General features: G+C 43.0%; 1 protein-coding gene across 1 annotated transcript; it reads right to left on the reverse strand.

Moving 5' to 3' along the window:
• Positions 1-339: 339 nt before the first annotated feature.
• On the reverse strand, positions 340-11591 carry LOC125512827. The gene is made up of 5 exons (XM_048677904.1): positions 11407-11591; positions 10254-10896; positions 6773-6848; positions 6554-6680; positions 340-966 (listed from the first exon to the last, which is right to left on the reverse strand). The coding sequence occupies exons 2-5, from the start codon at positions 10811-10813 to the stop codon at positions 758-760; spliced, it is 972 nt and encodes a 323-aa protein (XP_048533861.1). The 5' UTR covers positions 10814-10896; positions 11407-11591; the 3' UTR covers positions 340-757.
• Positions 11592-12610: the final 1019 nt, after the last annotated feature.

Raw genomic sequence — 12610 nt, forward strand, 5'->3', positions numbered from 1 at the left:
TAACTAATGAAGCTCCACTGTCCTTCCCGACCCTTATGTGTTTATTAAAAAAATGCTCAGGTCAGTGTAAAGTATAAAATGCACACCCTAGCAGCTAAGAAGTCAACCACAATAGAACATGTCGCCTGCACGTTTGCATCAACGTCATCAGAAGCTTATTTAGCAACAACATCCTCCAGACAGCAACCAGAGGAAAAAGCCCTTCTTGCATATTCTATTAGTGCTTGATTGCCCAGGTGTTATAAGCTATCCTGTAACATGTACTTGAGCTTGGTTTGAAATGAATTTGGCGCCTTGTGCGCCTCTCCCTTGTTCAAAAAAAAAAAAGACAGCAACCAGAGGAAAAACATTCGGAGGGCTAACATAGCACATGCATTAATGGCGACCAAATCACCACTAACCGAAAGATCAGTACCAGCATGTATCACCACGCTAATGGGAAGATCAGGACGCTTCAGTTGCAGTAACATAGAGAAAAACATCGATTTCTAAGACCACAAGCACTAGTGACAAGCAATGCTCAAGCTTGCTTCATCTGATTTGTGTTAAAATTCGGAAGCCAATGCAGAAATCCTACAAAAGATAAGCTTAACTGACGACCTCTATATTTTTGGTGGTAACTGGACTGACTACTTTTTTCTTCCTAATAAAGGATTAAACCCTCGAATCTATATGGTTGGTCAGGTTAGTGAATCGTTAACCACATCTGAGGATTACTGCCGCGATCTCATCTCAGTGGGACCAAAGCAGGTTGCTTTTACAGGCCATAGCCACCTCTCGGGGGCACAGGAGCAGGACTGCCGTTTAAGCTCAGCTTTGACATGTCAACTGTCTGCCAATTGATTGCTGATGGGTCTGCTCCAATTGAGCCCGGCTCAAAGCAAGAAGTGACACTCCTGCTCCTGCGGTGACGCGCAGACATCTGCTTCAACCTCTCAGTTTCCTTCTTCAAGAAATGTGTTTGACCTGCAAAAATGCATCATAAGCTTTCAAAGTGAGATTGCATATGAATCATCACAAAATAAAATCCCTAGCACTTACTTCAAAGATGTTAACTGAGGTGTATACAGTTGACTATGTACCGTGCACTCCCGCACTCAGAGATTCCAGTGGATAATAATAAACTAATATGGAAATAAAAAATGCCACTAAAAGTTAAGATTTTCATGTGGTATCTTCGAAGAGGAGTTGTGCTAACTAAAGACAATTTTGCTCGATGCAACTTGCAAGGAAGCAAGTGTAGCTTCTGTACTCATGATGAGACAATCAAACACCTCTTCTTTCAATGCAAGTTTGCACGTTCAACATAATCTGACATCCAAATAGCATCCAATTTGTATCCGCCGACAAGTGTTGCCAATATCTATTGTCATTGGCTTGATGGAATACCAAATACATTTAGTACGCTAATTTGGGTGAGAGCGTTAGCCTTACTATGGCCGCTTTGGCTATGTAGAAATGATTGTGTCTTTAATGGCAAAATCTCTTCTCCTATGCAGGTTATTTACCGTTGTATGCACTGGCTTTGTATGTGGTCTACGCTGCACCGAACGGAGTACCAATCGCTATTCAAGGCGGTGTGTATGCGGTTGGAGAGGGTGGCCAGGGAGATTTTCACCCAACATGGGTGGCAGCATAATCTCCGGATCGGTCCACCTTCTCCATTGACATAGGCATAGTTTTGGTCTCATATGACTTTACTGTTGCCAACTTGTCATTTTTATTTACTTTGCCAGACTTTTGTGTAGTGGCTGTGTGCATCTTAGCTATGCACAGGCCGGGGTTAGCTCATTATGATTTGTACCCGCTTGATAATAAAAGCGCCATTTGTCAAAAAAAGGACTTCAACCGATTATCAAAATCAGAAACCATACCAAGTACAAACTGATCGACGATGCAAATTTGCTTTGGCTTCAGGATAAATTTAATATTAAAAGAATAGCCCTGGCACTGAATGTGATTCTCAATTTAGTTTAATTTGGTTCATCATTTCAAAGCTGACCCGATCCATGTTAGGAGAAAATTAGAAAAAGAAAATGAGAGCAAATATAGAAACAGATTAAAAGTTACTGTTTGCAGGCTGCAGGAAAATTTTAGCTCGCTTTCTCCCTATAATAAGAAGATTTCAAAGGGTGGCACAATCCCTCTATGCTACTTGCACAATGTTCTCTTTTTTTCTTATTCTTTTTCACATTAACATCAGGCCCGAATAGAAATTTGATTATATTACACTTGGTTAACGATTTGTTCTTGTCAATGGGTACGGATCTCAATATGAGCACTGCAAATCAACCGCAAACAGACGGTCAGACCGAACGGGTGAACCAGTGTCTGGAGATCTATCTGCAATGTTTTATGCACTCATGTCCGAAGAAGTGGTCTAAATGGCTTTCTTCAGCTGAATACTGGTATAAACATCGGATCATGCATATATGGCAGTCAGTCCATTCAAGGCTTTGTATGGTTATACACCACGGGAGTGGGGGGTGATGCCATGCACAACAGTGGTGTGATGTCATTGTCTGCGGTAGGCATGACAGCGTCTTGAGTTGGATAACATAATATGTGTAGGCATCTTCGTGTGAGTGTGAGCTGTGTAAGATGCGTGTGGCGATCTCAAATCCCAGGTCATAACATCTCCTCTCCTCTCCGCTCCACTCTCTCCGATCTCAAATCCCAGGTCATCTCATCTCATCCCATCTCCGCTCCCTCCCCCCCCCCCCCCCCCCCCCCCCCCCCCCCCCCCCCCTGGATCAAGTTCAGGAACAGATCATGGTGATGAATCAACGGTTGGAGGAGCATGCGCTGTCATCCAAAGCCCAGCAGGAGCAGGTGCAGCAGATCCAAGCGAAGTTGGATCTCTCGTTGCTCTCGCTTGGCCAGGTGCAGCAAGATCACGGCCAAGTGATGAGTCAATTGTAGTCGTCGCGGTCGCAGTTGATCAAGGTCCCAGATCAGAGTGCGTCGAGCATTGGGGTTGCCAACTCCTACCCAGCGAGCGCCTGCTTTTCCATTGGGACCATCAGTGGCTCCGCCGCCACCAGCAGTACCACCACCGGGTAAGGTCCTTCACGTGCCCCCAACACCCATAACTGTGGATCTAGCAGAGGGGTGAGAGGGAGCGGGGAGGCGTTCCTGGTTACCCAAAATGGAGTTTCACCGTTTTGATGGTGCTTATGCAAGGGTCTGGGTTGATACTTGCAACACTTCATGATGTATCAAATTCCAGCTGGGTTTTGAGTGGTGATGGCAACCCTGTACATGACTGACAATGCTTTCCACTGGTATCAGTCGCACAAGCAATCCACTGGGTGGCATGATTGGGATAAATTTGTCCAGGATGTATTGCAAGAGTTCAATATGAATGTACACAGGGACAAACTCCGTGAATTGCATCAGTTAAAGCAGACGTCATCAGTGGCAGAGTATAAACACTTGTTTGATCAGTTGGTGTATCATATCGAGCTATATGACCCTGCTGTAGGAGGCCTGATGTTGGCTAACCAATTTACCATGGGACTCAAGAGGAGCTCATCGGCCATGTGGAAACACAGCAACCATTGACAGTTGCTCAAGCAGCCACTTATGCTATGATTCAGGAAGGGGTGCTGGAACGAGCTAAGTTTCAGAGTAAACAGAGTTCTCGGAAACATACAGCAAGTGGTTTCAAGCAGGATTACAGAGCTAAATATGGGCCAGGAGATTTATGGAAGACCCAACAGTTGAAGGAGTATTCTAGAGCTAATGGATTGTGTTTAAATGTGGAGAAAAATATTCTCCAACGCATCAGTGTGCTGTTCAAGCTCAGTTGAAAGCACTGGAAGTCACTACAGCTGATACCCTTTTGTCGGATGACCTATTGTCAGCAGTGGCAGCCATGGAAGGCCAAACACCCAGAGGCCCATTTTGTTTCTCTTCATGCTCTGTCTGGCTCTGAAGACTCCAAATGTAGTATCAAGTTAAGAGCCTTGGTAGGTGATCAAGTGTTTCTTCTATTGGTGGATTTAGGTAGTTCACAGTGTCCTGAATAATGCCATGGTGGACAAGTCTCCCCACTTAATGCTAAAGTAGCAAATGGAGAAATCCTGACATGTTTCTCAGTAGTCAAAGAATTCGGTGGATGCAGGGCCATAATTACACACACCCTATGAAAGTATTGGACCTGGGAGGCTATGATGGAGTTTTAGGCATGGACTGGTTATCTCTTTTCAGTACTATGCAATGTGATTGGAAACAAAAATGGATAGAAATTGTTCGTGAGGGAGAGACAGTTAAGCTACAAGGAGTGTTACCAGCCAGCACTGATAACATTAAGGAAGTCTCCATTGAGAAAGTGTACAAGTGGCACAAAGGCAAATGAGTTGTGGGCAACAGTTCTGTTGGACTCCTCTGACAAACTCAAACCTTCTTCAGAGATACAAGTAATTCAAGCACTGTTGGACAAATTTTCAGGAGTTTTCCAAGCACCTTCTGCCCTCCCGCCTCACAGAAAGCTTTGAATCATGTTGTTTGCTTACTGCCAAGTACACCTCCTGTTAACTCCAGGCCATACAGGTACTCCCCACATCAGAAAGATGAAATAGAAAAACAAGTTGCTGATATGATACAGGCTGCTACAGTGATTCCCAGAGAGTCCTTTTGCTTCTCGAGTTCTATTAGTGAAGAAAAAATATGGTAGCTGGAGATTGTGTGTGGACTACAGGAAACTTAATATGGTCACAATCAAAATATAAGTTTCCTCTACCTGTGGTTGATGAATTACTGGATGAACTAGTTGGTGCTAATTACTTTTCCAAGCTAGATTTGCGCAGTGGTTATGTTCAGATCCACATGCTTCCTAAAGATGAGATGAAAACTGCTTTTAAGACTCATCATGGCCATTTCCAGTTTAGGGTTATGCCATTTGGGCTCACTAATTCCGCTGCCACTTTCCAGTGTTTGATGAACTTCATATTTGCTAAATACATGATAAAAGTTGGTGCTTGTTTTTATGGATGACATCCTGGTATACAATCCAACCTTGGAAACTCATTTGCAGCATCTGGAAGTAGTGTCTGAAACCTTGCAGCACAGTCGGTTGTTTGCCAAGCTGTCCAAGTGCATCTTTGCAACCAACCAGTTGGAATACTTGGGGCATATTATTCCTGCCAGAGGTGTTTCTACTGATCCTGATAAAACTGAAGCTATGAAAATGTGGCCAGTCACAACTTCAGCCACTGAATTAAGGGGTTTTCTGGGCTTAACAGGCTATTACAGAAAGTTTGTTAAGAACTATGGGGTGTTAGCCAAGCCCCTTACTCAGCTACTGCAGAAAGATAAACAATTTGTTTGGACTTCTATGACTTGAGAGGCCTTTGAGACATTAAAACAAGCCATGTGCACTACACCAGTGTTAGCACTGCCTGACTTCTCTAAGCAATTCTCTATTGAAACTGATGCTTGCCAATCTGGAGTGGGGGCAGTGCTTTCTCAAGGACACCCTATTGCACTTTATAGCAAAGCCTTGGGAGTCATTAATCAGAAGTTACCTATATATGAAAAGGAGTTCTTGGCCATCATTGTGGCTATTGACAAATGGAGATCCTTTACTGAGAAGTCCTTTTGTGATTAAAACAGATCACAGAAGTTTGTGCCATTTGGCTGACAAATCCTTGGTGTCTGAACTTCAAAAGAAAGCAATGACTAAAATGATTGGGCTTCAATACCAATTCCAGTACAACGAGGAATGTATGAGAAACTGAGTGCACAATAATGGGTAACTGAATAGGATATCCTAAATTTTGTAAAGTGCAGCTGCGCTTTTTAGACTTCGCGGGTGCACACCCATACGCACCGTCCGATGAAATCAACTATGCACTTTAGATAATGTAAGGCTACTCACAAGTCGTGGTAGAAAATTTGAGGGTAACACTAGGCTACTTGGCAGTCATGGTAGCGAACTTACAAGAGCACTAGGCCAACTGACATCATAAAAACGAACTGAATTGGTTCGCATAGCACTGAAGTTGGTCCCTATAGCACTGAAGTTGCTCGGAGAAAAAGTTCGTCGAAACATACCCACACAAGATCTAGTTTCGAAGAGATCGCTGCGAGGACTCCAGTGGTGAAAACAGATATCAATTCCAATGCTCAGACTCCAGTAAGCAAAAAAGGGAATATAATTAAATGTGCCGACCAGTTTGGCTGATGAGATGAGAACGTGGCTTGGGAAGATGAGGGAATCTTTGACAAGGGGACCACGTGAGGCACACGGGAATATAGTTTCCTTTTCCAGATGCAGGAGCTGGCATAGGTATAAAAAACATTCATTTTCCGGTGTGTTCCACGGATATCTAGCCAGAAATGTTTGCTGGCTAGACGTGTCCATAGGATATACAGCCTATATCGAATCATCATCTATTAGCTCCATTAAATAGCTGGCCAGTCTTATGATCATAAGTTCATGTTGGATTAACTATAAATGTAAACGACATGCATAACCTAAATCAAGGTCAATTTTCTCATAAACAATGCCAGCTATAACTTGCTAAAGAGCAAACAGACCCAGACATACCATCCTTCATTAGTTTTGCCTGCTGAAGACTAGCAATCTGTCTCCTCAGTTGCTTGTTTTCTATTGATAGAGCATTGCGAAGCTGGAAATGAGATGCTACTCTTACAGCCAAATCAGCTCCCATGATCTAAAAAAGCAAAAGCCAAACTTATTGTCATAAAGAAAGAACTATTATTAACATTCTCCGTAAATATATAACATGCAGTGTCACAAACTTACCTGAAGAGAGTCAACAGTTCTTTCAAGATCAGCAATGTATTGAAGTTTCCGGACCCTAGATCTTTGGCCTGATCGCCTGCAGAAATGTGTGTTACGGTATGGTGTTTTTTTTTCTTCTCAATGTAAAGAAAATAATATACCAATACAAACTAAAGAATGAACCCCTATCTCATCTTGCATTGATAGCTTAGTAGTTTTCTGTGGCCATTGGCCATGTAAATCCCTTGATGTACATATTCACCCCTTATTTTCAAATATAGTGTGACTGTGTGAATGTTCCCTGCTGTCTTCAGGTAAAAGAAAACACTTCCATGTATGGAATATAAAACAGACGCATATGAATAGATATTATAAATTCCAAATGGGCAATTTCACCATGCGAAGACATCAAACTCCTTGTAGCGTTATTTTAAGCCGAAACTGTGGGGACGCCCCAACATTAAAATTATATTAAAAAAGGAGAGATGTACAAGGAAGGGGGAGTGTTGAATATAAAGAAAGAGTGGTACAAAGACTTAGCCAAGGCTGTCTAGCCAAGAAATAAGAGCAGGTATGCAACTGTCCTTCATTCCATAAGAAAGAAGGAAAAGGCCCTTTTTGGAAGGACAAGGAGCCTAGACTAGGTCTAATATTGTCAGACCATTTCAGATTTCTCTGTTTCCAGATGTTACAGGCAGCCACAGCAAAGGCTTCCATGAAGAAAGGCTTATCAAAAGAGGCTTTGGCAGATGAAATCAGGTTCTCCATGCCAGCATCACATTGGGGGGAGAGGTTAAGGGTTCTCTAACAAGCCTTGCTTAAATCTATAATTCCAGAAGAGATGGTCCCCATACTCAGGGAGCCCTTCAGTGCAAAGGATAAAATTGACACCATCGCCAAGGTGAAAATTTCTACTCTGAAGCATATCATTGGTGTTGATAATAAATTGATCTCCCCAAAAAACATGGGACGCACGCCCTTAGCCGATCCTCAATTCCTCGTGCACGTCATGTCCTACGGCCAACACAACCTGGACTCCTAGTTGACCAATTACAACTTGGTCATCATGTTTATATGTTATGTAGACCTTTACAAGGAAAAATACTACTCTTTTGCTAGGTAGATAATTAAAGGACTCACGTAGCACTACTAAAGAGAAAGAGGCCCAATTAAATAAATATGGAAACTACCTTAGAAAATCCCATCAAAGCCTTTAGTCCCAAACAAGTTGGGGTAGGCCAGAGGTGAAACTCATAAAGATCTCGCGGCCAACTCATGGCTCTGGCACATGGATAGCAAGCTTCCACGCACCCCTGTCCATAGCTAGTTCTTTGGTGATACTCCAATCCTTCAGGTCTCTCTTAACGGACTCCTCCCATGTCACATTCGGTCTACCCCGACCTCTCTTGACATTCTCCGCAAGCTTTAGCTGTCCGCTATGCACTGGAGCTTCTGGAGGCCTGCGCTGAATATGCCCAAACCATCTCAGACGATGTTGGACAAGCTTCTCTTCAATTGGCGCTACCCCAACTCTGTCTCGTATATCATCATTCCAGACTCTATCCTTCCTCGTGTGGCCACACATCCATCTCGACATACGCATCTCCGCCACGCTTAACTGCTGAACATGTCGCCTTTTAGACGGCCAACACTCAGCGCCATACAACATTGCAAGTCGAACCACTGTCCGGTAGAACTTGCCTTTTAGCTTTTGTGGCACTCTCTTATCATAGAGAATGCCAGAAGATTGGCGCCACTTCATCCATCCGGCTTTGATTCGATGGTTCACATCTTCATCAATACCCCCATCCTCCTGCAGCATTGACCCCAAATATCGAAAGGTGTCCTTCTGAGGCACCACCTGCCCATCAAGGCTAACCTCCTCCTCCTCACACCTAGTAGTACTGAAACTGCACATCATGTACTCGGTTTTAGTTCTACTAAGCCTAAACCCTTTCGATTCCAAGGTTTGTCTCCATAACTCTAACTTCCTATATACCCCCGTCCGACTATCGTCAACTAGCACCACATGAGGAACAAGAAGGAAAAGAAAAGGAAAATTAGAAGTCAAATCCATTTTACTACTTCTAGATACTTCTACTCCTGTCTAGTATTGCTTGTTTTCCTAGCATTAGCCACTGTTTTCTAGAGACTTCTAGCTATGGCTAGAATGCCAGACCTTAAGTAATGTTTTCTGGAGTGTCCTAGGTATAAGTAGAAGTTGAGGTGTGAAGGCTTTCCAAAGCCTATAAATAGAGGACCTCACCTCTAGTTTGTAACCAGAGTATGTACACCAGTACCTATAAATAGAACTTGTTGTTCTTATCTAATATCTCAGACTAGATCTTGTGCTCCAGGAGTTTTGGATTAAACTCCTGCTACCATATTGGCCTATAATTGCCTCTAGAGCGATATGTAGCACAACACGGTGAAGTAGTTCCTTCAACACTAGTGTTGTACACTTTGTAGCAGCAAGGTGAGTTGTTCCTCCACAACCCTATGCTGCTTCAGAGCCCAAGATAACTGAGTGAAAGAGAGCTGCTTATAGTATTAAAAACGCAAAAGGGAAATATACTAAAATGCACAATGTTTACATGATTGACTTGTCACATTAGAGGCAACACCATGAATGTCAGATGAAGTTACTTACTTTTCAAAAGATGTATAGCACAAGAAAATAGTGACCAAGAAAAAAAAAGTGTGCTCACAAATATATGATATATGGATATACAAATAGAATAGACATGCATCAAAGATTTTCTGTAATATTGTTTTGAATTGCTTGATCCTGATATTAATAGAGAATGTGACAACATGAACAGAAGGACATTACTACTATTTGTATCTACATCTGACACTGACAGTTATCAGTCTTGAATTAGCAGAGGTAGCTCTAATCACTAAAGGAAGTACTAATCAAATTTTCATCCCCTGAAATAAGTCTGCAGTTTATACAAATAGATAAAGAATTCTGCAGCTATTTATTGACGCGAGACTTCAACAACCCAAGGTCAAGTATTACAAGCACAGGAACCTGTTGCTACCACTGTAGTCATGGAATAGGTACAGTAGTGAATTTTAAATACACAGAATAGATCCAAACTTGGAACGACTTGTGCTAACAAGATCAGATAAAACTAAATTATACCTGAGGGCTGGGTACTTACGGAGACAGGGCTCAGAATTTTCAGTGTTGCAAAGTAAGATGTACGACATATATTTATTTTCAGTGTTGCACAGTAAGATGTACGACATACATTTTGGATTAACATTTAATTTTGTACTGTAACTTATGTGTTATCAGGCAGGCTATTTTCCATCCTGATTAGTTATATAGCTAAGAGTGCAAAGTCTACCTTTCACTTCCTTGAAATACTTTCCAGCATTCTCACTGCAAATACAACTAATATTTTTGTAGTTGTACGATCATATCCTGTAAGAACTTGGACCTTTGAAAACATTAGAAGGTGCTCCAGTAGAGATTTCAGGGACAGAAGTGTACCTTTTAAATGACTTGTCTTGATCTAGATGGTTTACATCATCGCATGCATCTCCTTTTGCATTGGCCACATTGCCATGCAGACTGGTTGACGGGTCAATGGTCAGGTACTGCAAGGGGTTGCTAGGGACATTCTCCAGGACAGCATTTACAATGGAACTCTCTGAACTGGTCAGCCTACACTTCTGTCTTGGTGAATTTGGACCATACACACAGCTAACTTCGACCCCCAAATCACTTTCACCCCTTACAGCAGCATCCAACGAGTCCCCGGTCTCACCTGCTGGTTGCAGATCCGCCTCCTCAATCGGAAAAATTGGGCTCTGAATTGTCCTCAGCGCATCCAAGATAGCATCAGAGTCGCTACAAGCTCTCCTAAGAAGTGGAAGGTTTGGCATTTTCCCAGAATCTGCAAGGAGATCATCTAGCCAACACGGTGGTTCACCAAAGAAAGGATCCTCTGATGGAAACCTGCAGCTCTGTGTGAACAAGCTGTCATCTCTTCCTGTGATTTGAGGACCCAGAGGCGGGCAGCGGGGAGGAAGATGTGGCGACCGAGACATGATGAGAAATACAAGCTGGTGATACTGTTCTCCGTTTCGTTCTGCTATCTAACCACAGCCCATCCAGCAGACACTTCTCCGTTCTGTGCATTAGCCAAACCAGCAATGGATGAGCACATGAAACATATGAGAAGGAACACAGAAAACATGCACGAAATCAAGGCGCCCTCGTAAGCTAAATTACGACATGCACTTTTCCCCGTTACAGAAAAATTATCCATCATGTACTCATATAACTGAACAAAGGGAAACTCAAGACAAGCATGAACAAGAATTGGCCGAAATTAAGTTTTTGATGCTACATTCAGTTTCTCCATCAAAAAACGACCAAAATGAAATTTAATCTTCAAAAGCACAGGCCTATGGTGCTCGACTGAAACGAATGCATCCAGAAGGGGGTGAGGAATAATCTAGGAAACAAAATCGGATTCTGCAAGGCGAACATCAACGTTCCAAGAGGGGAGCGGGGATTCAGCTCGACACCCGAACCCTACGCGCTGGGGAAACGAGTTACTGCTATAGAACCGGCGCCGTTCTACACGATGCACACCCAAACTTTCTGGAGGTCCGTGGGCTTTAACTACTGCTCATACCTCAGAAGACAGTGGTTAATCGCGGACGGGCAGCGACGCGCTGAGGTAGAACGGGAACGACTATGGCGGCGGTACTGACACTAAGCGCACGGTGGAAGCCCTAGGGCTCGGAGATACTTTAGAGGCGCATTGGTTGGGATTTGGGGGGCGAAGACGAAGGAAGGCGGAAAGAGAGAGAGAGGAGACGGTCTAAAAATATATATTTTTTATTCTAATATATAAAAAGTCGGATATTCTCCTTGACTCGCGAGAGGTTGTTTGGTTCTAGAACTAGCATTGCCACATTTTGTCATATATTTTTGTCAAACTTGCTTAAAGTTAGTTCATCAAAATGAGAGTCACAAGTTGACAAGACTAAGGGAATCTTGCCATATTTTTTATGTCTATGTTATGTGAGGCTCAAGTGTGGTTTGCTTAAGGTATGGCTTGAACCAAACACTCATCTAAGTTGGTCAAACTTGCCTAACCTTAGATGTGGCAATCTTTGACAAATCTAGACCATCCAGATTGATGAAAGCAAAGAGTATTCCACCTTGTGTTCTTTGTTATAACTCACTAGATGATCGTATTGTGTTCGATTATTATAGTTATACTATATTTATAAAATATAGTAAATAGCATCATAGAATGGAAATTCTCATTCATGTTTGCAGGCTGAGGTGGAACTTCTTTCATACATGTTGCATGATGAGACGATACGCTTGCACGTTGAGAAAAATATATTAGTTAGACTACCTATTACTCTTGTAAAGAATGCTGGAGTATCCGCCTCATGGGGCATCGGCGCGCGAGGATGCCCTGCGTGTCGTCCGTTCCACGTGCACCTTTCTATCTGATCTTCACGGGCGCTCTGCACCTGGTCGACATTATGACTCCCAACCAACAAACTACACCATCTACATATTCCTGCAACACTTTGTTGGTGTTGTGGCTCTCGGCGGACTCCTTTGCTATGGGAGTAGACACGTCCTCGTATCCAAGATTCTTCCATACATGTCGCAGCTTGTGCAGGCGTCGTTGGTCGGACTCTATATTTACAAATTGCTTTCACATCCAGAAGTATGAGACGAAGGGAGCACCGAGCTCTCTCAGAGTTTAGCGACTCTCGGTCGTCGGATCTGTTTCCTGATGTGTTTTCGGTCGTCGGATCGATCTCCCGGATCACCTCGCCGTCGGATCGAGTGATCGCCCCTTAGCAATGATT

The sequence above is a fragment of the Triticum urartu genome, chromosome 6, assembly GCF_003073215.2.
Source record: "Triticum urartu cultivar G1812 chromosome 6, Tu2.1, whole genome shotgun sequence".
NCBI classification, from domain to species: Eukaryota; Viridiplantae; Streptophyta; class Magnoliopsida; order Poales; family Poaceae; genus Triticum; species Triticum urartu.

What these genes read in the sequence shown, in the direction of transcription:
- LOC125512827 (XM_048677904.1), bottom strand. Translation starts at nt 10,813, where the DNA reads ATGTCTCGGTCGCCACATCTTCCTCCCCGCTGCCCGCCTCTGGGTCCT. An exon ending in CAAGACAAGTCATTTAAAAG is followed by an intron (nt 6,849 to 10,253) that starts GTACACTTCTGT and finishes ACATTTCTGCAG; the next exon opens with GCGATCAGGCCAAAGATCTA. An exon ending in GGCAAAACTAATGAAGGATG is followed by an intron (nt 967 to 6,553) that starts GTATGTCTGGGT and finishes GCATTTTTGCAG; the next exon opens with GTCAAACACATTTCTTGAAG.